The sequence below is a fragment of the Symphalangus syndactylus genome, chromosome 11, assembly GCF_028878055.3.
Source record: "Symphalangus syndactylus isolate Jambi chromosome 11, NHGRI_mSymSyn1-v2.1_pri, whole genome shotgun sequence".
Taxonomy (NCBI): Eukaryota; Metazoa; Chordata; class Mammalia; order Primates; family Hylobatidae; genus Symphalangus; species Symphalangus syndactylus.
The window spans coordinates 69,037,377-69,063,213 of NC_072433.2; the positions used below are offsets into that span (position 1 = coordinate 69,037,377).

The following is a 25,837-nucleotide window of genomic DNA, read 5'->3' on the forward strand; positions in this document are numbered from 1 at the left end:
GCTTTGCGTATCAACAGTGATGTAATCACTGCATTCTTTAAACCTTTAATATCAGAAAAATGTATACATCTGTGACATATTATTTCTATATTTATAACATGTTAAAGGTATTCCATTCGGATTCATTTAACTAGTCACAAATTTTGGCATGCATTCTTTGTTCTTTTTTTTGTTTTTTTTTTTGAGACGGTGTCTCGCTCTGGCACCCAGGCTGGAGTACAGTGGTGTGATCTTCACTCACTGCAACCTACACCTCCCAGGTTCAAGTGATTCTCCTGCCTCAGCCTCCTTAGTAGCTGGGATCACAGGCGTCCACTACCTCGCCTGGCTAATTTGTGTGTTTTTAGTAGAGATAGGGTTTCACCATTTTGGACCAGGCTGGTCTTGAACTCATGACCTCAAGTGATCCACCCACCCAGCCCCCCAACCTGCTGGGATTACAGGTGTGAGCCACTGTGCCTGGCTGCATTCTTTGTTTTATAAAAGACCTACACACTGGCAGAAAAAAATAACACTAACGAGGAGGGTACTTAATAAAAACAAACAAAATATCCATGGTAATACGCAGTTGTGAGCCAGTGCATTTGCGCCAGGAATTGTGCTAAGTCCTTTAGTATTTCTTTCAATGTTTAAACAATCTTATAAAGTTATTATTATTCATCCTTTTTAATGATAAAAAACCGAGATTTAATACATAACTAATTTGTTAATTTGTCCATGGTTATGCTATTTTTAAAAAGGTTTTATTGATGCACGATTTAAATACCACAAAATTTGCCCATTTTCTAATGTTAGAACATTGCCCACCTACAGTCATTTCCCATTCCCCATGACCAGCACCCTTCACCAGGCCTAGGCATTCACTAATTTTCACTAATTTCACCATTTTCTGTCTGCCATAGTTATACTATTCACAAGTAGCAGTGTCAGGGCTCAAGACTGGATTAACATATTCCAAAAGTTCTGAAAGATGTGCCTTAAATCCTAGGGATTTAAAATAAATGAAATAGTATATAAATTTATTAAAACAAATAATTGAATGGGGGAACTGCCTGCTTCATAAAAGAATTATTTAGTTCGCAAGGAATGCATCATAACTTCAATGGCAAGACCCTCTAGGCACTTATGAACTGATGTACAGGCACACCTCAGAGAGATTACTGGTTTAGCTCAAGACCATGCAATAAAAGTGAATATCACATTAAGAGAGTCATATGAATTTTTTGGTTTCCCAGTGAATATATGTTTTGTTTACACCATACTGTAGTCTATTAAGTGTGCAATAGCATTATATCTAAAAACACAATGTATATACCTGAATTTAAAAATATTTTGTTGGTAAAAAATGCTAATAATCATCTGAGGCTTCAGTTAGCTGTAATCTTTTGGCTTGTAGAAGTCTTGATGACTGCTGACTGATCAGGGTGGTGTTTGCTGAAGGCTGGGATGGCTATGGCAATTTCTTTTTTTTTAGTTTTATAAAATATTTATTTCCAAGTATTTGAAAATTATCTGCACTTAATAAATCACTTTGGTACTTTAGCTTTAAAATACATTTAAAACCACATTTTCTGATTTTAGGAAATATCTTAGTAGTTCAAAAAAGAGCAAACTATGGCAAGCCATATATTATTAAAAAGCAAATAATTTTGCAAGGATGAAAGGCTTTGTGGCATAACTAGATTTAAGTATATGGAATAGGAATCAGAACACCTAACACTTTTATTGATTTTCTTTTTTCATCTTCTTTCTTTTTATTTCTCAGTTTATTCAGTAAATCAGTGTAGAACTATCTAACTCTCTGGGTGGCTGCACATAAGGAATGAATTATAAATAAATATTCAGAAACAACCCAGAAAACAATCACAAACATTGAGATACACGGTGCCATTCAGTGCATCATCACAAATATGTATCACCATGTTCCTCTGGGAGTTAGGTGTCCCTGGGCACACTCCAGGCCATGTGAAACCTTGAAATGTTTCTCTATTTCTTATAGAGACAGGGTTTTATCATGTTGCCCAGGCTAGTCTCAAACTCCTGGGCTCAAGCAATCCTCCTGCCTCGGCCTCCTAAAGTGTTGGGATTACAGGTGTGAGCCACAGTGCCCAGCCAGCTGTGGCAATTTCTTAAAATAGGTAACAATGTTTATTGCATCGATGGACTCTTCCTTTCACAAATGATTTCTCTGTAGCATGTGATGCTGTTTGATACCACAGTAGAACTTCTTTCAAAATTGGAGGCAATGCTCTCAAACCTTGAAGCTGTTTTATAAACTAAGTTTATGTAAAATTCTAAATCCTTTGTTGCCATTTCAGCAGTGTTCATAGCATCCTTACCAGGAAAGAGTAGATTCCATATCAAGAAACCATTTTTGTTGCTCATCCATGAGAAGTAACTCCTTATCTGTCAAAGTTTTATTACGAGAGTGTGGCAATTCAGTCACATCTTCAGGCTCCACTTCTAATTCTAGTTCTCCCTCTATTTTCACCATATCTGTAGTGACTTCCTTCACTCAGGTCTTGAACCTCTCAGAGTCATCCACAAGGGTTTGAATCAGCTTCTTCCAAACTCCCGTTAATGTTGATATTTTGACCTCTTTCCATGAATCACAAATGGACTTAATGGCATTTAGAATGGTGAATTATTTCCAGAAGGTTTTCAATGTACTTTCCCCAGATTCATCAGAGAAATCACTACAGATGGCAGCTATAGCTTTATGGAATATATTTCTTAAATAATAAGAACTGGACGGGTGCAGTGGCTCACGCCTGTAATCTCAACACTTTGGGAGGCCAAGGTGGGTGGATCACCTGAGGTCAGGAGTTCGAGACCAGGCTGGCCAACATGGTGAAATCCCATCTCTACTAAAAATACAAAAATTAGCCGGGTGTGATGGCGGGCACTTGTAATCCCAGCTACTCGGGAGGCTGAGCAGGAGAATTGCTTAAACCTGGGAGGTGGAGGTTGCAGTGAGCCGAGATTGAGCCACTGCTCTCCAGCCTGGGTGACAAGAGTGAAACTACATCTAAAAAAAAAAAAAAAAAAAAAAAAAAAAAAAAAAAAAAAACTGAAAGTAAAATTACTCCTTGATTCATGGATGGATGTTGTATTACCTTATACCCAAGAACTCTGATGCAGTTGTTCAAGACTAATGAAAACAACATTAATCTTGGACAACTGCATCAGAGCTCTTGGGTATAAGATGTGTTATCAAGGAGCAGTAAAAAATAAAGGAATCTTTTTCTCTGAGTAGTAGGTCTCCACAATGGGCTTAAAATAGTCAGTAAATCATGCTGTAAAAAAGATGCACTGTCATCCAGGCTTTGTTGTTCCATTTATAAGAGACAGGCAGAGTAGATTTAGTATAATTTTTTTTTTTTTGAGACAGGGTCTCCCTCTGTTGCCCAGGCTGGGGTGCAGTGGTGCAATCTTGGCTGACTGCAACCTCTGCCTCCTGAGTTCAAGCAATTCTCCCACCTCAGCCTCCTGAGTAGCTGGGACTACAGATGTGTGCCACCAACCCCAGCTAATTTTCTGTATTTTTTGGTAGAGATGGGGTTTTACCATGTTGGCCAGGCTGGTCTTGAACTCTTGATCTCAAGTTATCCATGTGCCTCAGCCTCCCAGAGTGCTGGGATTACGGGTGTGAGCCACGTACCTGGCCAGATTTAGTAAGTTTTAAGGGACCAAGGATTTTTCAGAATGGTACGTGAGCACTGGCTTCAACTTAAGGTCACCAGTTGTATTACCTCCTAATAAGAGAATCAGCCTGTCCTTTAAAGCTCTAAAGAAGGCATTGACTGACTATGGCTATGAAAGTTCTAGATGGCATCTTCTTCCAACAGTTTAGTGTAGTCATCTTCCATCAATTATCTTAGCTAGATTTTCTGGGTTACTTTCTGCAGTAGAATCATCAGCACTTGCAGCTTCACCTTGCGTATATATATTCTGGAGACAGCTTCTTTCCTAAACTTCATGAACAAATCTCTGCCCACCACCCTCAGGCTTTTCTTCTGCAACTTCCTCAGCTCTCTCAGTCTTCACAGAGCTGAAGAGACTAAAGGCCTTACTCTGGATTAGGCTTTGGCTTAAGTGAATATTGTGGCTGGTCTGATCTTCTGTCCAGACCATAAAAAGTTTCTTCTATCAGCAATAAGGCTGTTTTGCTTTCTTATCATTGCTGTGTTCACTGGAGTAGCACCTTCTAATTCTTTCAAGAACTTTCCCTCTGCATTCCTAACATGGCTGTTTGGCACAAGAGGCCTAGCTTTTGGCTTATCTTGGCTTTTGACATGCCTTCCTCACTAAATGTAATCATTTTTAGCTTCTGATTTAAAGTGAGCGATGTGCGACTCTTCTTTTCACTTGAACACTTAGAGGCCATTTTAGGGTTATCAATTGGCCCTATTTCAATACTGTTGTGTCTCAGAGAATAGGGAAGTCAAGGAGAGAAAGAGTGATCAGGGAGTGGCTGGTCGGTGGAGCAGTCAGAACATACAGAATTATGAATTAAGTTCACTGTCTTGTATGGGCATGGTTTGTGGCAACCCAAAACAATTACAATAGTCACATCAAAATCAGTGATCACTGTAAGACATATGATGAAAAAATTTAATATTATGAGAATTACCAAAACGTGACACAGAGACACAAAGTGAGCACATGCTGTTGGCTAAATGGCACTTACTGACTTGCTCAATGCAGGGTGCCATAAAACTTTAATTTGTAAAAAACATATCTGTGAAGCATAGTAAAATGAGGTATGCCTGTATATTTCCTTGACTACCATTATATAGTTTACTCATGGAGACTAAATGCTCATTGATGCTGAAAAAATGGTGAATTTCTCAAAGCTTTAAGATTTAATTCAGTAACAATTTTGACGTACCAAATTTTTTATGGGCCCATAATGATTAAATATCAGAACTAGAAGAGCCTTTAGAAATACCCACATCCACTCCTATTTTACAGGTAAGAAAACCAAAACCCAGAAATCTAAGCGACTTGCTCTAAGTTATACATTGCTGGCTTTTGGACCTAAGATGCTGGACGCATTTAGGTCCTTTCAACACCACTGTCATTTTATTCCTCTAAAATGACAATATCAACACAAAAGATATTAAATTTAGTGTAGGAAGATGTTTGTCTCTATAGCACAACTCACCATTGGACATATATATAATATATATATATATACACACACACACACATTTATACTTTTCTGTTTTCTGTATTTCAACAACTGCAACTGTGCTGTTCAAATTAAAAGCTCTTTACCACATGCAGCAATTTAAATTTAATTAAAATTAACTTAATTAAAAATTTAGTTCTTCAGTCACACTAGTCCTATCTCAAGTGCTCAAGTAGTAAAACTACTGCATATGATAAATGCAGGTATAAAATATTTCCATCATCCCAGAAAGTTCTATTGGGCAGTGCTGCGTTAGAATGTCAGCTCCACATGAGAGATTTTCATTCGTTTGTTCACCAATGTATCCCGCACATCTAGAATGGTACCTCCCCCACATCTAGAATGGTACCTGGGACACAGCAAACCTCAACAAGTATCTGTTGAATGATACAATATTTCTGAGAGTGATTTTGGATAGCCCTGTGAAGTTTCTATCCAAATATATGGCAATGTATTCTATGTATTGACTTATCCAAAAAGGGTATATCTGTGACAAAATGACTATAAGATAATGAGGTATGTTTTGGCAAAAGAAGTGAAAGTTGTATCATAAAACCTCCATAAAACTATAACTTAATTGTATCATAAAACCTCCACAAAACTATAACTTAAATTGAGTAAGACTGAATAGGATTCACTATGCAAAATTTTCTTGGTTTGAGAAGGATAAGAATAATTTTGTTTGTTAATTTTCTTTCCCTACAAAGGTAGAACATAATTAGAAAAAGATATATATCTCAGGATAAAATGAAAATTCAAAGTCATAAGAAAATAATATATTTTAATCTTGCCTTGTTGGATTTGAAATAATAATTTAAATATGTTAGTGTAATTATCATAAAAATAAAAAATAAGGAGCTCCCAATAATAGAAAGGGGTATTCTAAACCAGCCAAAGAGGCTACTTTATGCTTTTAATCATTAATCACTAACATATTAAACAGATACAACATTTTATCATCTCAATAAATTTAATTCTATAACATGATTTTTACTATGTACATACTATTTCATCATTTCAATATACCATAATTTATTTAACCACTCATCTATTATTGCACAAATATCTGAAGATTTCAGTAGAATGGTCAGATGTAGTGTGTTTGTAGAATGCCAAATTCAACTTTAGAGTACAAAATGGGCAACAGAATTAACAATGTTTTTCATTCCATATATCTGCTGACAGTGTTTCAGGAATCTTAAGAAACAGAGGATAAAGTTTCTAAATTCTATAGGATCAATAGAGCTACAGTTAAATTATTTTTGGTGTCACTCATATCATTGACATTATCTGTATTTCTGGCTGTCTTGATTTCCTCAAGACAGTGTTGAATGAATACTGTGAATTTTTCTGGTTGGATATTTTATCCATGAGAAGGATAAAGACTTGCTCAGTTCCAGGTTATAGATGCTTCAATAACAAAGACCCCTTCTGAGAGTTGAACCAATTCCAATGTAAAATTGTATAGTCAAATATATTTTGTAGATTTAACTTCTATGTTTCATGTTTCGTCATATATATTTATCCTCTGCTATATTGCACAGTTTTGTAATTTTATTTTCCTTTCATCATTTTAGACATTATTACCCCTTCCTATATTTTTACAACATAGTGACATCATATCATATTCCAATACCCAGTACTATACATATACAAAGAATATACACCCTTATGGATTTAATCCAGAACCATAAAAATGGTTTCAGGGGAACTCAAATTTAAATCTGTAGTCTAATCGTTAGTAATTACAAATTGAGTAAAATCTGTTTATTAAAGAGATGTCTTCTACATATTCAAAATGATTAGTCAGCACTACTGAAGAGGTTACTATTTCTATTTCCTTAGACACAAACTCTTAATAAAACATAATGTCATTAGCTTATGACCAATTAACATGAAAACTAAATTTAAAAATAAACACATCTGTGGATTTTAAAATTTTATTATTTGTTTATTTTTTAGAGACCAGGTCTTCCTATGTTGCCCAGGCTGATCTCAAACTCCTGGGCTCAGGTGATTCTCCTGCTTCAGCCTCCTGAAGTGCTGGGATTACAGATGTGAGCTACCATGCCTGGCCACATTTGTGTTTTTATCTACAACATTCCAGTTAACCACCAAAAATAGTTTTGCCCATTCTACTTTAATGACTACAGAACAAAATTGAGAAACCGTGTTTATGCTTGAAAGGTTCATGCTCCTAACTAGGTTAAACATTTCCTAAAACAGTATTATTTATATTATTAACACAACTCTTTTTTAAAAAATAGTATAAATGTAAATTATTATAAGTTTGGATGATAGCTGTTTGAATTAATGAAGCTTAACTAAATGTGTATGTATGTGTGTGCACTGGAGTGGTGCTGGGAATGGACAAAAAGAATCCCTGAGAGAAGAGTACAATTGTTTTAAAATACATTTAGGTAAAGACTATTTATGATTCTTGAGGAAAGAGAGCCTATATAAAAACTTTTTATTATCTTTAATTTTTTAATTGTCTCTTTTGAAAATTCAAAGACATTAAATACCTGTTTGTAAAATTTTTCAACAATCTAGGTTTACAATTTTACATTCCTACCAATAACCTCGTCTTGAAAGTGTTCATTTTGTTAGTCTCTACGGAATCTAGGATATGGAACCTAGGATAGTATCTTATACATGGCAGGCATTTCAATAATGTCACTTGAATACAATTCCAATAATTTTATCACATTTTCAACATTGATACACAATATATGAGGTCAAAAATTCTAATAACACACTTATACTAGAATTTCACATTTCCCTAATTCAGATTTTTAGGAACTTCCTAGACTTATATAATATACAAAGCTATGGACGGAATGTCTAAAAAACCATGAAGCCTCCAATAAGAGATGCACATTTCTTTAAAAAGAAATTTAAAAGACTCAGGCACCTATAGAAGTAGATCTGACTGTCAATATATACAGGTTTACCCACAGAGAAAATAAAATTCCCGTATGTTGTAACACTTGGCATCTGTGCACTTCCCTTTCCTATTTTATGCCATCTTCCCCTGGCTCGATGTACTGAATGCAGATTCGGTCTATAGGAGAAAAATGCTCCAGCTGCTAATGTGAGGAAGACCGCCAAGCACTGTTATCATGAGATGACCCAGCACTGCTTCCTACTGAAAGTTCTCCCCTGGGGGTGAATCTGGGTGCTGGCACTTTCTGCTGTGCACTAGAAGCAGAGAGCACCAGCAGATTGAGACGCCTCAAAGACAGCATAATTTCAGTAAGAGTTAGGAGAGGAGAAGCAGAATTCTGCTGCTGTCAAGTAAATTAGTAATTTTAACTTTCTTGTTACATTTTTGGTAGGGAAGAAAGTGGAAATGGAAAGAGAGTATGAATGAAAAACAGAACTTACTGTAATAACAGGGTTTACTTTAAACATGGGATAAAGCTAGGTATACAAATACAGAATTAGAGAAAGAGACAAGACGATTATCTTGACACAAGTATTCCATAGTGTTAAGCATTTAATTTCCTCTCGGGTTATATACATACACGGTGCCTGTATCCTAAAACTAAACTACAAACTCTTTGTGAGTAAAAATTGTATTTTATTCTCTTCAGCAAATACTTAAGATATTAATAAAAAAGCTATTTGAGAACAAAACATTATGAAATTTTGGAGCTCTTGTAGATTAAAATGTTGGAAGATTTTATTGTTAAATATTTATTAACAGATCTATCTCTTCTAGAAGCAGCTAATTATTTGCCTAATCTGCCATTACAATTGGATAAAATTTGTATGATGCTAGAGCCATGATATTGAAACTATATTATATGAAAGTAAACAAAAGTATGTTCATGGAAAATTTTATTCTTTTTTTAAATATTATTAAACTTTAGTTTTTTAAAAATATTTCATTAACAAAGATTCTATATATTTAAGTTGTACAATGTGATGATTTGACATACCTATACATTATGTAATTATTATCACAATCAAATTATAACACATCCATCACCACTCATGCTTTATTCTAGATTCCCAGAACTTGTTCATCTTAAAACCGAAAATTTATGCCCTTTGATCAACACTCTCCTATTTCCCTGACTTTCTAGCCTCTGGCAACCACTGCTCTACTCAGCTTCTATGAGTTTGACCTTTTAAGATTTTACATATAAGTGAGATCGTACAATATTTTTCTTTCTGTGTCTGACTTATTTCACTGCTAATGTCTTCTAGGTTCATCCATGTTGTTGCAAATGGCAGTATTTCTTTCTTGTTTATGGCCAAATAATATATATATATTATATTATATATTATATATATACACACACACACATTTTTTATATCCATTCATTCACCGATAAACAGGTTTATTCCATATGTTGGCTATTTTGAGTAATGCTGTAATGAACATGGGAATGCAGATATTCCTTCAAGATACTGATTTCATTTCCTTTGAATATATACCTTGAAATGGGATTGCTGTATTGTATGGTAGTTCAATTTTTAATTTTTTGAAGAATCTCCATATTGTTTTCCATAATGGCTGTACCAAGTTACTTTCCCAGCAACAGTGTACAAAAGTTCCCTTTTCTTTACATACTTGGTAACACTTCTTACCTCTTGTCTTTTTGAGAATAGCCATCCTTACAGCTGTGTGGTGATATCTCATTGTGATTTTGATTTGCATTTCCTTATGATTAGTGATATTGAGCACCTTTTCATACACTATACCTGTTGGCCATTTTTATATCTTCAGGTCCTTTGCTATTTTTTTTATTATTATTATACTTTAAGTTTTAGGGCACGTGCACAACGTGCAGGTTTGTTACACATGTATCCATGTGCCATGTTGGTGTGCTGCACCCATTAACTCGTCATTTAGCATTAGGTATATCTCCTCATGCTATCCCTCCCCCCACCCCACAACAGTCCCTGGTGTGTGATGTTCCCCTTCCTGTGTCCATGTGTTCTCATTGTTCAATTCCCACCTATGAGTGAGAACATGCGGTTTGGTTTTTTGTCTTTATTGCCATTCTTTAAACGGGAGGATAATCAGCATTTACCAAAATTATACAAGTTTTTAAAATTAGGTTCAAAGTATAAGGTAGACTCCAAGAATGGGCAAACTTTTTTCTGTAAAGATCCAAATAGTAAATATTTCAGGGTTGCCGGCCACATATGGTCTCTGCCATGACCACTTAAATCTGTATTGTAGTGTAAAAGTAGTCACAGACAATACAGAAATGGATCTGTGTGGATGTTTTTCAATAAAACTTTATTTACAAAAAATAGCTAGCTTATGAGCTGTAGTTTGCCAACCCTTGAAGCAGATGATATATGACTAGAAATAGCATTAAACAGCACAGAAAAAGGAGAATTTCATATTTTTATAGGATGATAAATATATGTGACATTTTCAAGATCTTTGATTCTTATAAAAAACTTAAATAGCACATAAATCTTACCTGATTAGGTATCCTCAATGGGGGCCTTGGACCTCCAGGGTACCGAGGTGACATAAAAGGCTATTGAAGTAAAACAAACAAATAAACAAACAAAACAAAAAACAGTACAATGTAAAATACAGATCTGAAAATAAACTACTTAAAAAAAATTTAGAATTAATCAAATCACAAATCAATGTACTTTGGGCTGCTTTCAGCATAATGCTTTTAAGAAAAATTACCATCCCATTACTTATTTTGTAGAATATCTAGAAAATTTTCCAAAGAAAATGTAAAAACATAAAAGCTGACTAAAGTAACTATAGCAAAATCTTTTAAAAATGTGAATTATTAAGGCAATAATATCTAGTGGCAAAAAATAAGGTAAAGAGGCAGGCAATTTAATCTTAAAAAGGACCTCTGGAGGCAGCTTACTGCCTATGTTATTAGGTTCTAAATAGATACTTCTGATTGAATTGTTTGGTTTGGTTATCAATTCCTTTAATAATTTTAAAATTGCCAAATTTCACCTTTTATAGCTTTGTTTAAAATGATAAATAAATTTCTTTTCCAAGGGTCATTTGTAGTCAAAAAAGCTTTGGCTTTTCCTCATCATGGGTTTCTTATACTTCAAAATGGACCCCGTGGGTGTGGTGGCACACACCTACAGTCCCATCTACTCGGGAGGCTGAGGCCAAAGGACTGCTTGAGCTCAACAGTTAGAGGCTGTGGTGCATGATGACCATGCCAATGGTCATAAACAGCCAATGCACTCCAGGCTGGGCAACACAGTAATATTTCATTTCTTTAAAAAAAAAATTGACTACAAATTTTAAAGTTGAAATTTCTTTGCATATTTTGACCCTAGCTGATTATGAAGCGTGTATTTTTAACAAAAGAAAAAAATGGTCTTGTATTAAAAGTCAAGTTAATTTATGTTGCTGGATGAGTCAGAGGCTCCTAAGATGTACTGAATCTGTCAGTCTGGAAATTGTCTGAAAAGTATCCTAAAATCAACAGTTAAATGTGAAACGTTTAGCTAAAAAGAGACTATTTTTGATCATCCAGACTTAGGCACCAAAATTTTATAAGTTTATTAAATTATTTAAAATTTGATTTTTTATTTATTTTTCTAGAAACAACAGAAAAATTATAATTTTGTTTAATTACATCTCAACATATAATTACTTAAATGTAAGATGTTTCTTACATGTAATATAAGCAAATATCAAATCTAACGGGTTGAATGTTATTAAGATATTAAGAATGAATTAATATGAGTTAAGTAATATACAGCAAGTAGACAAAGGTTTGGGGAAATCATTTACAGTGCATTACAGAATTAAATCCTACATGTAGAATGTATTTTCTACAAATATTTTTAGAAATTAGGCTTGGAGAACATGGCTACTCATGTTTTCCAGAGCTGTTTTAAAAGGAGCCTCTAAAAAACAAAATCCTAATGAATGCTGTATAGATTTTTCGTATAGTATCTTTTGCAGAGTCTGACAAACCAACAAAAGGAGCTTCACAATTAAGTGAGCAATTTGGCTTTTTGTTCACTGTGTTCTTATATGTAAAAGTGCTTCCAGCAGTTCATTTTATATGGACAGAAACAGTAGATTATTCAGGTAGTATTGCCACCTCCAGCTGATAAAACTTAAGGAGATTTTCCAATTTCAACAAAGTTGATTTTAAAAATGTTTAGTTTTCACATATTTGATTAAAGTTGTCTCTCATTTATCATTTTGAAACTCTGCCATAAATTGGATAAGTTAGTTATGTACTGTCAACTAGAAGCTTATTCTAATATTCACACTCTCTCTGTTATTTTCTCTTTCCTTTATAAATCACCCAATCTCACCTATGAAGCTGTCTTTTTAATTCTGGACTCATTTAAAAAATTTAATAAATATTGTGTCATTAGTTTTATAATGGCTGTCTTTCTTTTACAAAATGATGTTTTATGACATAGTCATTAATTCAAAATATAGTATCAATTTAGTTTTTGAAACGTGGAGACATAAAAATAGGTTACTAATAATTTTTGTCCGTAATACAACCACTTTGAAGTAGAATACAAGGTAAAATTATGTGAAAAATATTACTAAATACCAAATGTTGAGATAAATATTTAGAAGTGCCTCACTTGAAATAGAAGAACACTTGAGATTTGTGTGTTGATCTGAATGTAAGAAGATGATATAGTGTTTATTTAGTGGCATATGTGAAAGGAGAATTTTTTTTCCCCAAATGGATGGCACTGTGAATGAGTGTATGTTAATGGAACTGTCTATACCTTCCTACCTGACTGAGGCCCTGTGAAGGAGCTGCTGTGAGGGAGGGTCAGTGTATGTGCTAGCTGGGAACCCGCAGGTTACTACAAAATGAGATCGAGAGAAAGAGACAGATTCTGTTTTTAGTCAATTACTGCTCTTATATGTCCTCCTTTAAGAAGTTCAAATTTGTATGTGTTTTTGGAGGCCAAAAAAAAAAAAAAAATAGAAAACCGCTTATAAACTCTAATCTTCACACAATTCAAGCACAAAAAGACAAAACAATCGGTTAATATAGCTAAAAACCACTATTTTTACCTGAAATATAAGATTACTATGGTTAAATTATTTTTAATACAAAATTAGTGTTGTTATAACATACGGCTTAGTATTCAGACTGATCTTTACCTTTTCTAGATAACCACCTAAGTCCTCAACTGCCTAGTGAATTAGCTTGCGTAGACACAGCAACAGAATCCAAAAGAGTTTGCATACTAGCAACTGAGAATAATCTGCACTAATATCTGTACTTCACTATTCAGAAGTCAATTTGCTTTCAAATGAAATTCAAAATGTTCACCCTAATTTTAATTATTTTATGGTAAAATGCTAATCTGTCCAAGAGACTATGCTAATATAAATTATATCTATTGACAGTCATGTCAGGATTCCCTGCTTTAGCAATCTGAGAAGAACAGGTTCTTCAAGAGTCTTTGGGCTGGGCGAGGTGGCTCATACCTGTAATCCCAGCACTTTGGGAGGCCGAGGTGGGCAGACCACTTGAGGCCGGGAGTTTGAGACCAGTCTGGCCAACATGACGAAACCCTATCTCTACTAAAATACAAAAAATTAGCTGGGCTTGGTGGCACACGCCTGTAATCCCAGCTACTTGGGAGGCTGAGGGAGGAGAATCGCTTGAACCCAGGAGGCGTCAGTTGCAGTGAGCCAAGATCATGCCACCGCACTTCAGCCTGGGTGACAGAGCAAGACTCTTTCTCAAAACAAAACAAAAAAACAGGCAGCAAAGAGTGTTTGGCTCTTAAAATGTTTACTCTTTATGTTTGGGGCAACATTCTTTTTTTTTTCTTTTCTTAAGTTTGAGTAACAAATACTTGTTTGAAGGTATCATGATGGTGAATCAGTGTTTTAACTGGAAAAAAGCCTTCCCCAGAAAGGATTATTTGTAACGTGTGTGGAAATAACATTTGACTGGGAGTCAAAGACCTGGGTTTTAGTTTCTGTACCTTTATTAATTAGCAGTGTCCCTGAGCTAATCATCTTTCAGGGCTTTAGTTTTCTCAACCTTAAAATGAGAGAGTTAGACCAGGTGACTTCTAAAGTCCGTTTTAAAATAAGGAACCAATGATTCTGTGTTAATTATTTTTAGTATTACATTTAAATATAAAGATTAGTATAATGTAGATAGCTATAAATATTTGAAGTGTGTGTGGGTGAGGCAGGGCGTGGGGATAAAGGCATATGTTCCTAAGGCACAAACCATTTTCATCAAGGAGCTAAAGAAAATTATTACCATGCTTCATAAAGAAAAAGAAAAACCTAAAGATTAAATATCCCAAAACACAACAGTCCTCTTTGTTGTGTCAGATTAAAGGTCAATTAGGAGAATAAAAAAGCTACACCTATCAATGAGAAAGTATGGTAGAAATTTGTTCATTCAAAAACACACATATATATATATATTCAAAAACATATATATATTCAAAAACATATATATATTTGAATGAACAAAACAGATAGATAGATAGATAGATAGATAGATAGACAGACAGATAGATAGACAGATTAACAGGGTCTTGCTCCATTGTCCAGGCTGGAGTGCAGTGCCATGATCATGGCTCTCTGCAGCCTCAACCTCCCAGGCTCAAGTAATCCTTCCACCTCAGCCTCCTGAGTAGCTGGGACTACAGGTGTGGTACACAACACCACACTTGGGTATTAAAAAAAAAAATTGCAGGCCGGGCGTGGTGACTCACGCCTGTAATCCCGACACTTTGGGAGGCCAAGGTGGGCGGATCATGAGGTCACGAGTTCAAGACCATCCTGGCCAACATAGTGAAATCCTATCTCTAGTAAAAAATACAAAAAATTAGCCAGATGTGGTGGCATGCACCTGTAGTCCCAGCTACTTGGGAGGCTGAGGCAGGAGAATTGCTTGAACCTGGGAGGTGGGGGTTGCAGTGAGCCAAGACCATGCCATTGCATTCCAGCCTGGGTGACAGGGTGAGACTCCATCTCAAAAAAAAAAAAAAAAAATTGTAGAGATGGTGTCTCGCTCTGCTGCCCAGACTGGTCTCAAACTCCTGGGCTCAAGTGATTCTCCTGCCTTGACTTCCCAAAGTGCTGAATTACAGGTATGAACCATCATGTCCTGCTCATCAAATATTTATTAAACACTCACAAAGGCACTGTTCTAAGTGGCTAGATATATCAGTGAACAAGGAAGATAAAAATGACTGCCCTCTGATTAGGATTTTTCAAGGTTCACAGTCTTGTAATTAATAGGAAAAACAATTTTCTATAAAAATTCTTTTCTATATCAGTCCACTAATCTGAGACAAATAGAATGTTCTCTTCACCAAATGGCGAGTATCAATGAAAATCCAGGGAAAATAATATTTCAATCTGGTGTCTTTCCTCAAAAGTCATATTACATCATCCCTATTTGATAGAACATTTAGTGCTATGAATACTGAAGATCAAGGCTATGCTTTTAAAAAAGTTTCAAAATTAAGAAAAACTCATAAGGTAAGCTTATTTACTTTATAAGAGAAATTGGGTAGCATAGTTAGTACTCTGACATATGGAAACTACATTTATAGGTATAAATTCTCATTTCTACATGTTCTAGTGATCTATGTATGCTATGGACTGAATGTTTATGTCTGCACAAAATTCATATATTGAAATCCTAATCTCTAATATGATGGTATTTGGAGGTGGGACCTTTGAGAAGTAATTAAGTCATGAGGGTGGAGCCTTCATGAATGGGATTAGTACTCCTATAAAAAGAGGCACAAGAGAGATGATCTCTTTCTTTTTGCCATGTGAGCATTATGGCCATCTGCAAGCCAGGAGGAGGGTCCTCTCCAGGAGTCAAATTGGCTGGCACCTTGATCTTGGACTTCCCAGCCTTCGGAACTCTGAAGAATAGGGGATTTCTGTTGATTAAACTTCCTCATCTATCGCATTTTATTATACCAGCCCAAACTAAAACAGTCTAAAATAAATGGAATAACCCAAAGTAGAAGAAATAAAAGTATATACAAGCCAAGAAAATTAATAAATATTTGGTGACAAAATGAAAAAAAAAAAAAAATAGAAACACAAACCAAATGTTCAGCTCATTTCCTCCAAGTAGTCTTTTGGAGGAAAAATTACACCACTTAGAATCATAATTTACTTCAGAATGAATGCCATTATGTTTTAAATAATTATTTTCCTATTACATCAAGAATTATTCAGGGAATTTTAGACTTCTAGTTTCCTAAAAGAGATTTTCCTTTATTTCTTGTCCTTTCTGCTAGCACAAAAGCAGTAGTTGCCGCTCCCCTTATTTTGATCTTTCATAAGCCCTTAGCTTTTTATCTCAATTCCCTAAGAATTAGAAGGAACCAGCTCTTTCTCATCTTCATATTAGTTAAAGGTAGACCCCTCAGTCGAAGTCTTTTCTTTTTGAAGGTCCCAAGCCCCTTAATGAAACCGTTTTATAAATTATTTACCTGAAATTACTGGTGATACAAACTATTTTAAGCCCTAACTGCTTTTAAGATATATATGATAAAACTGTACATCTTAAATGACACATTGATCAAATGTTAATTTTGTTAATATTTTCTAACATTGTCAATAGAATCTAAAAATTCCATATAAATATGATTCCCCAACACCAGAATATTCTCTATTCCTGGGGATTACACTGTACTCGCCTTTCTCTGCCAAGTAATTAATTCCCCAAGGGCCAGTTTTGAAACACTCCTCTCTCTTTAAAGAATTTCTATAGGCTCCATTTCCCCTACTTCATCAGCACTTTATTTATACCACTTATCATAGAGGATTTAGTACACTGTGGTATAACATATACTCTGATATGAAGGAACTGCACTTTAGAGGAAAGAATACAAAATACTATCAGAGCAACAACTATCTTAATGTCAAGATAATTAATTGTTAAAATAAGGCCAGCATTTCTTAGAATACCTAAAATTGATGTAGCAATATATAAATCGCCTTATATCTCATTATATCTTACTTTACATCTCATTACATCTCACCTTGTATCTCATTATATCTCATCTTGGCTTTAAAAGTTCTTTAAATCTTAGTCTTTCAGTATAAATTAATAAAGAAAATTAAAAATCATTAAAAAGTAAAAAAACCCTCTAAAATGTCAATCGCTAAGCATTTTCTACATTCTATCTTTTATTTTATGAGCACAATTTAGAACAATCAATGATGAAGAAAAGAATAACACTAATTTCCTTAGAATGAACGAATTAACATTTAGGACAGTTTACATATCAGAAAACTTCGAAGTCTGAGGTACAATTCTAAAACACACAATTATACAGGACTTATCTAATTTAAAGTAACTTTGGACTTTTTTGAGGATAAAATTATTCATGTGAAATTAGCTTCCAAATTTGAAAACCTACAAGTTTTAAAACTTTTTTTTTTTTTGAGACGGAGTCTCACTCTGTTGCCCAAGCTGAAGTGCACTGGCACAGTCTCGGCTCACTGCAACCTCCGCCTCCTGAGTTCAAGTGATTCTCCTGCCTCAGTCTCCTGAGTAGCTGGGACTACAGGCATGTGCCACCACGCCTGGCTAATTTTTGTATTTTTAGTAGAGACAAAGTTTCACCATGTTGGCCAGGTTGGTCTTGAACTCCTGACCTTAGGTGATCCACCTGCCTAGGCCTCCTAAAATACTGGGATTACAGGTGTGAGCCACAGCACCCGGCCAAAACTTTTTAAATGACTGTAAGAAATATATAATTACCAGGTTTAAGAAAATATAAACTTACAAAACAATTTAGCAAGTGACCATTTACTTAACAAAAGACTTCTTACTTCACAAAATTACTCACTTGAAGTTTTGCAAGTTCTGTGTTATACACATATAATAAAATATTACTTATGCAATTTTATTTGAAGATGCCTTTTAGAAACATGTTCAAGAAGGAAGTTTAACTTTTTAAAGTTTACTACATCATCCTCCTTAGGAAGACCGAAGACCAAATTTCTTAACTGCCATTTTAGTCTTCTTTTCTCTATAACACCCTGCTATAGGAATACCTTTAGACTAACGGCAGGTACACACACTTATGTACCAGGCTCATTTTATGGTCAGTTGGTCATAAGAAGTGTGTGGTACATAAATAAATTGCCTAAGTGGCACTTTCTCTCAGGCCCCCAGCAATTGTGCAACCATTTATTAAATACTTAATGTGGAATTCTTTAGTTACCACTCAAACATGAAAGGTGAAAATGTAGTGGTATTTCAGGTAAGCAAGCTAATTGCACATAAAGCACCAATTAGCATGTGCTCTTGACTCACCAGACTAAAAAGAAATGTAACAACTGAAATAAAATAAATTTCAAAAGCTCTCTCTTTTCTGGAACATTTTTGGTGGAGTTTTGATAATATATAGTCTTTAGTCCATTTATTTGTGTTTTTAAGGGAACAGTAGAGGATAGGTAGAGAATGGTGGTAAAATGGGTACGGTATTAACTATCGTCATTATCAAAGCTGTTCATTATAATGTGGTTCATGAAGAATGGAAGAAAGCAGCTAGCACATTCGAAGAGAGAATGTATGAAGCAAATGTTCAGTAAATATTTGGTTGGTTCGGTAGCTGGCCCATTGACCAAGTGATCACCAACACTAATGGAAGACTAAAAGCCCGCAAATGATATCATAAAGCTTGGTCCTCTTGTATAAAATCTCACCTGGCCAATTTATTTGTCTTGTTAAGAATAGGCAGTATCCGTTGATGTGGTAAAGAGTAAATCAGACTACTGGTATAACATATCTGGTTGTCTAATGAGAAAATGCTTATAAAGTATGTCTAGAGGAGGAAATCCTGCTCACTTAAATATAAGGATAAATTTTATCTTTCAGAGGTCCTAATAAGAGTAAGTAAAAAAAAAAAAGAGCTGGGGACCCCAAATATCCATACTAACAGTATACAGGAGAACTTATAATTAGATGACTAATAAGGCCTTTCATTCTCTCCTGCTTTCAGGTTTCTCTTACTGTTTCTGGGGTGACAGGGTTGAAAATAATAAGTCTTAGGTAGTTTTACGGAATAGCAGTATTCAGTAACCATGACTTGGCACAAAGGATATCAGGTTAATTTATATACAATTTTGGAAGAAAAGTGTGGTAACTTATTGATCTTTTTCTGAAGTATACACCAGTCATAAGAACTGCTAACAATTCTGTATAGCAGTTTGCCTCTCAGGTGTGTCTTACATAAGGCCATGTTTATACATGGGATCCTAACGTTTTAGGTTGAAATACATTTTAAAAACTATAATCTTCAGGTCTCAGAAACAACATATTTTAGTTGAAATATTTTCTTTCCATTAAGAAAAGGCTCAGCATTTGAGTAAAAACAAAACATTCTGCTTTCTTAATATCATATTGTCTTTAGCACATAACCATCTTTAGATTAAAAACCTGTAAGAAAATGGTTATTTGCCAAAAAGTAATTTTCTTTACTCAACATTTCGGTAAATACACAAGGTACAAAGTGAAATACAGCCTGGAAAAATATGGTTTATCTTCAGTAATTATATTAACTACATATATACCAAATCTATCTTACTTGGACCTGTGTAAACATGACTTTAGACATATTTAATCTTTCCTCTGATACTTTCTTTGCACTGTTTGAAACAGTGTTGAATTCTGTTGAAGACAAAATTCCATGACATAAAAACTATTCTAGAATCTAAAACATAATTTTAGAAAATGATAAAAATGACTGTAAAATTATTTATTCACAGTTCTGCAAAAGTAATAAAAATACATTTACTATAAGATTTAACCAAAAGCATAAACATTCTTTAAAAAAGTAGTACTTATTATTCATGATGTGCACTTTTTTAGTTAATTTAATTATCTTTCCCGTATATAATTTTCTCTATATAGATTTCTATTCTGTATGTTGCTATTCTATATTTTACTTACAGGCAAATCAGTTTTTAAACTTAAATGTGTTATCTCTCTTGAAGTCATGTGCTAGCAATAAGTATTAAATAAATAATATTGAGAATATTACTTTGAAAAATCACTAGAGTATTGTGACATCCTTATTTCAGCCATCTTTCATTTAAGAATGTTCACATATTTTTATTTTTATAATTCCATGAGATACTTCATACATTTTCTGTAGAAAAGTAATGATGCATAAATTATACATCAAATGAGTTTTGTCAAAGTTACTTTACAATTCATATATCTTAATTTGTTTAGTTTCCTTTCTGTTTTTCATGAACATCTCCATCAGACATTACTGACACCCCAGTGGATAAGACATTCCTGATTAACACATTTTAATTCCAACTAGTACTAAACTAATTTAGCTCACAAGATGACATACTTATGCTGGCATATTCTGCTGATAAGCATAAGTATGCAGTTTATCTCCCATACATCTTAGATATTCTATCATCAACACTTAATTAAAATAACTCACATAAAATAACTGTAAAGCAATGACAGATCCAGTTTCCTTGATGTTATTTTGGCAAGGCTAACCCAATAGAGCAGAGTTACAAACAAGTTGATTCTTCTACATGAATTTAGTCTAAGCATCAATATTGGCCACTGACATTATGAGCCTTTTCAAGAAGACGAGACTTTTTCTCAAGTCTTCATTACCAAGTACTCATTGGATAAAGGTGTGTAGCAACAGACAGTGGGATTGTGAATAGGAGACTAAGCTGTCTGCTGGTCTAATAAACTGTGAATGTTTTAATAATATTCTATAACAATTTTAAATAGTTTGTTTAAATCCATTTATATTTAGAAAAATTCGGTGTGAGGCAAGTATCTGGAGCTACTGTGCTCCTGTGCTGCCTCCTACTACTGATTAAAATGAGAATGACAGATTAACCCATATTTAAAAAAATAAGTTTGGGTAAGAAAATAAAGATTTGAGAATTATAATTTAGGATAAAATATTAGGCTGACTTACTCATAAAATAATAATTTTTAAAAGTCACCTGAACTTTTCATTAAAGAATGCAAAAATATTCCTCTTGTCTCCCTTTTCTCTACTTTATATTCCTACTTTCATGTAAACTTGCTCCAGATGAAGTATGGAAGATAGGTACTTCAATTTACTTAAATGTAACACTGCAAAAAAGCACAGCATTTTGTTCTTAAGTTTCTGATATCCTGATATGCTTGGGAAGTTTCTACTGATTAAGTGGTAGTCCTTTCAAATTCCCACACAGAGATAACAGCATTTGTTAAAGAAACTGGCCTATGTGCTTGGTCTTTGGATATAACTGGCTGGTTATATATGTTTTTACTTCTTTAGGAATGAAAAAATACTTGCATATTCATTTGGTCACTTATAGACATGAAGTTTATACTTAAAGCCACTCAACTCATATCTGAACTATGTAAGATGGTATTGAACTATGTAAGATATTTCTATAAAACATATATATTTTTTTTGAAATGAAGTCTTGCTTTGTTGCCCAGGCTGGAGTACAGTGGTGCTATCTCACCTCACTACAACCTCCACCTCCCGGGTTCAAGCGATTCTCCTGCCTCAGCCTCCCAAGTAGCTGGGACTACAGGCGCCCACCAACGAGCCCAGATAATGTTTGTATTTTCAATAGAGACGGAGTTTCACCATATTGACCAAGCTGGTCCCAAACTCCTGACCTTGTGATCCTCCCACCATGGCCTCTCAAAGTGCTGGAATGGAGTCTCGCTCTGTCACCAGGCTGGAGTACGGTGGCATAATCTCAGCTCACTGCAACCTCCACCTCCTGGGTTCAAGTGATTCTCCTGCCTCAGTCTCCCAAGTAGCTGGGATTAAAGGTGCGCACCACCGTGCCCAGCTAATTTTTGTATTTTTAGCAGAGACGGGATTTCATGTTGGCCAGGATGGTCTCGATCTCTTGACCTTGTGATCTGCCTGCCTCGGCCTCCCAAAGTGCTGGGATTACAGGTGTAAGCCACTGTGCCCAGCCCAGATTTTCATATTTTATAGAACTGAGAAATTATTATTGCACCAAGAAGTCTGTTTTGAAACTACAGCTTACTAATTTGACTAATGCTAAAAGTATAAATATAAGCAAAATGACAATTCAAATTGCACAAATTAAAGTTATTTCTGAATCCCCATTTAAAATATACATCTTGAGGTCAGGCATGGTGGCTCATGCCTGTAATCCCAGCACTTTGGGAGGCAAAGGCAGGGAGATTACCTGAGGTCAGGAGTTTGAAACCAGCCTGGCCAACATGGTGAAACCCCGTCTCCAGTAAAAATACAAAAATTAGCTGGGTGTGGTGGCAGGCACCTGTAATCCCAGCTACTTGGGAGGCTGAGGCAGTAGAATTGCTTGAACCCGGGAGGCAGATGCTGCGGTGAGCTGAGATCACGCCACTGTACTCCAGCCTGGGTGACAGAGGGAGACTCCATCTCAAATATATGTATATATATATACACATACACACACACGCATACATTTTGAAATATATGCATCTTAAATACATATACACAATGGTTGATAAAAATTCAAATGGATGTCAAAGGTATTTGTGATGTCAGAGATTATTTATAGAACACAAAAATGACATAGAGAAGGTAGTATTCACATTTGCAGGCATTCCCAGTAATTAATTATACTTTACTCTTTTTTTTTTTTTTTTTTTTTTTGAGACGGAGTCTCGCTCTGTCGCCCAGGCTGGAGTGCAGTGGCGCGATCTGGGCTCACTGCAAGCTCCGCCTCCCGGGTTCCCGCCATTCTCCTGCCTCAGCCTCTCCGAGTAGCTGGGACTACAGGCGCCCGCCACCATGCCCGGCTAACTTTTTTGTATTTTTAGTAGAGACAGGGTTTCACCATGGTCTCGATCTGCTGACCTTGTGATCTGCCTGCCTTGGCCTCCCAAAGTGCTGGGATTACAAGCATCTTACTGTGCACAAAGGGTATTCAATTACTCTATTCCCTGGTGTTGTTTCTTTTCCTTTTTTTTTTTTTTTTTTTTGTGCGATGGAGTCTCGCTCTGTTGCCCAGGCTGGAGTGCAGTGGCGTGATCTGGGCTCACTGCAAGCTCTGCCTCCAGGGTTCACACCATTCTCTCGCCTCAGCCTCCTGAGTAGCTGGGACTACAGGCGCCCGCCACCACACCCGGCTAATTTTGTTTTTGTATTTTTAGTAGAGACGGGGTTTCACCATGTTAGCCAGAATGGTCTCGATCTCCTGACCTCGTGATCCTCCCGCCTTGGCCTCCCAAAGTGCTAGGATTACAGGCGTGAGCCACCGTGCCCTGCCCCCTGGTGTTGTTTCTTTTACTGAAAATGGTACCCGATTGCTTGGGAGGATGGGAATAGCAGATACTCTTTTCCCACAGTTGCCAATAGGGCTGTTTTTTCTCTGTTCCTCAAAATAGTTTGTAAGAGCCAACATTTCACTCCTAGCAGCATTTCTCTGATCTCCCTTGACTTCTCCCTCCAGCTACGGCCTCATTTTTCACCTTCCTTTAAAGCAAAACTCCTTGAGTCGGCCACACTCATTGCCTCCAATTTCTCTCTTCTCAGCTTAACCTAGATCCACTTTTATGAGGCTTTCACCCCCAGCACCGCATTGAACAAGGCCACTAATGACTTCCTTGTTGTTAAATCCAATGGTCAACTGTGAGCTATTGACTCATTTGACCTATCAGCAGTATTGTACACAGCTGATCATTCTTCTCCTCCTCAAAGCATTTTCCTCATTTGGCTTCCAGCATACTTCCTTGCCTGGTTATCTTTCTGTCTCAAGGGCTGCTCTTCTTTGGCTGGTTCCTCTTCATTTTCCTAATTTCTTAATGTTAGAGTGTCCTGGGATCCATCATTGCACAGTTTCTTGTTTCCATCTATGCTCACTATCTTGTTGATGTCATCCAGGCTCATAGCTTCAAATATAATCCAATCCATATGCTAGTGACTCTCAGAGTTATCTCTCTAGCTCAAGCCTCAAACATAAAAGTCCAGCCTCTCACATCTTGTTCCCTACTCAAAACCTCTTGCATGTCTAACAGCCATCTCAATCTTAACAAATTCACAATTAAGCTTCTGATAATTCCATCTCACACCTCCTCTTGAAGTTTTATACACATCAGTAAACATCAACTCCATTCTTCCAGCCGCATAGGACAAAAGCCTTGCATTCATCCTTGACTTGTCTTTTTATCTGGCCAACACATATCCAAACTATCATCAAAATCTGTTGGATCAAAATTGACAAATGGCATCTAATTAAACGTAAGAGCTTCTGCACAGCAGAAGAAACTATCAAAGAGTAAACAGACAACCTATAGAATGGGAGAAAATATTTGCAAACTATGCCTCTGACAAAGGTCTAATACCCACCAGCATCTATTAATATAAGGCACTTATACAAGATTACAATGAAAAACAAACAACCCCATTAAAAAGTGGGCAAAGGACATAGACAAACACTTTTCAGAAGAAGACATACATGTGGCCAGCAAGCATATGAAAAAAAAGCTCATCACTGATCATTAGAGAAATGCAAGTCAAAACCACAATGAGATACCATCTCACACCAGTCAGAATGGCTATTATTAAAATGTCAAAAAATAACAGATGCAGCTGGGTGTGGTGGCTCATGCCTGTAATCCCAGCACTTCTGGAGACTGAGGCAGGCGGATCATGAGGTCAGAAGATCAAGACCAATCTGGCTAACACAGTGAAACCCAATCTCTACTAAAAATACAAAAAATTAGCCAGGTGTGGTGATGCATGCCTGTAATCCCAGCTACTCAGGAGGCTGAGGCAGGAGAATCGCTTGAACCCGGGAGGGGGAGGTTGCAATGAGCCGAGATCACGCCACTGCACTCCAGCCTGGGCGACAGAGTGAGACTCTATCTCAAAAAACAAAACAAAACAAAAAACAGATGCTGGCAAGGTTGCAGAGAAAAAGGAACACTTACACCCTGTTGGTGGGAGTGCAAATTAGTGCAACCATTGTGGAAAGCACTATGGCAATTCCTCAAAGAGCTAAAAACAGAACTACTATTCAACCAGCAATCCTGTTACTGGGTATATACCCAAAGGAATATAAACTATTCTACCATAAAGACACATGTACTTGCATGTTCATAGCAGTACTATTCACAATAGCAAAAACATGGAATTAACCTAAATGCCCATTAATGACAGATTGGATAAAGAAAATGTGGTACATATACACCATGGAATACTATGCAGCCATGAAAAAGAAAGAATGAGATGTCTTTTGCAGGAACATGGATGGAGCTGGAGGCCATTATCCTTAGCAAACTAATGCAGAAACAGAAAAACAAACATCACATATTCTCCCTTATAAATGGAAGCTAAATGATGAGAACTCATGGACCCAAAGAGGGAAGAACAGATACTGGGGCCTACTTGAGGGTGGAAGGTGGGAGGAGGAAAAAGGTCAGAAAAAAATAAATATTGGGTATCAGGCTTAGAACCTGGGTAACAAAAATCTGTACAACAAACCCCCGCGACACGAGTTTACTTATATAACAAACCAGCACATGTACCCCTGAATCTAAAATAAGAGAAAAAACAAATCTGTTGGCTCTAGTATCAAAATATATAATCTAATTACTTCTCACCAGTGCTACCTCCTTGGTGGTATAATAATCTCTTGTCAAAATTTTGCAATGACATGCAAACTGCTCT

The 25,837-nt window shown here is 35.8% G+C and overlaps 1 protein-coding gene across 28 annotated transcripts in view; it reads right to left on the reverse strand.

The window, feature by feature from the left end:
* Positions 1–25,837, reverse strand: part of SSBP2 (single stranded DNA binding protein 2) — a 325,064-nt gene that overhangs the window by 57,795 nt on the left and 241,432 nt on the right. For 21 of the 28 annotated variants that reach the window (XM_055298741.2, XM_055298738.2, XM_063612196.1 and 18 more), the window contains one exon: positions 10,642–10,701. The exons of 6 other annotated variants lie outside the window; for them this stretch is intronic. In XM_055298741.2, the coding sequence (XP_055154716.1) occupies positions 10,642–10,701 (60 nt within the window). The remainder of the gene's footprint in view (positions 1–10,641; positions 10,702–25,837) is intronic. One more of the 28 variants, XM_055298744.2, reaches the window with a different exon arrangement.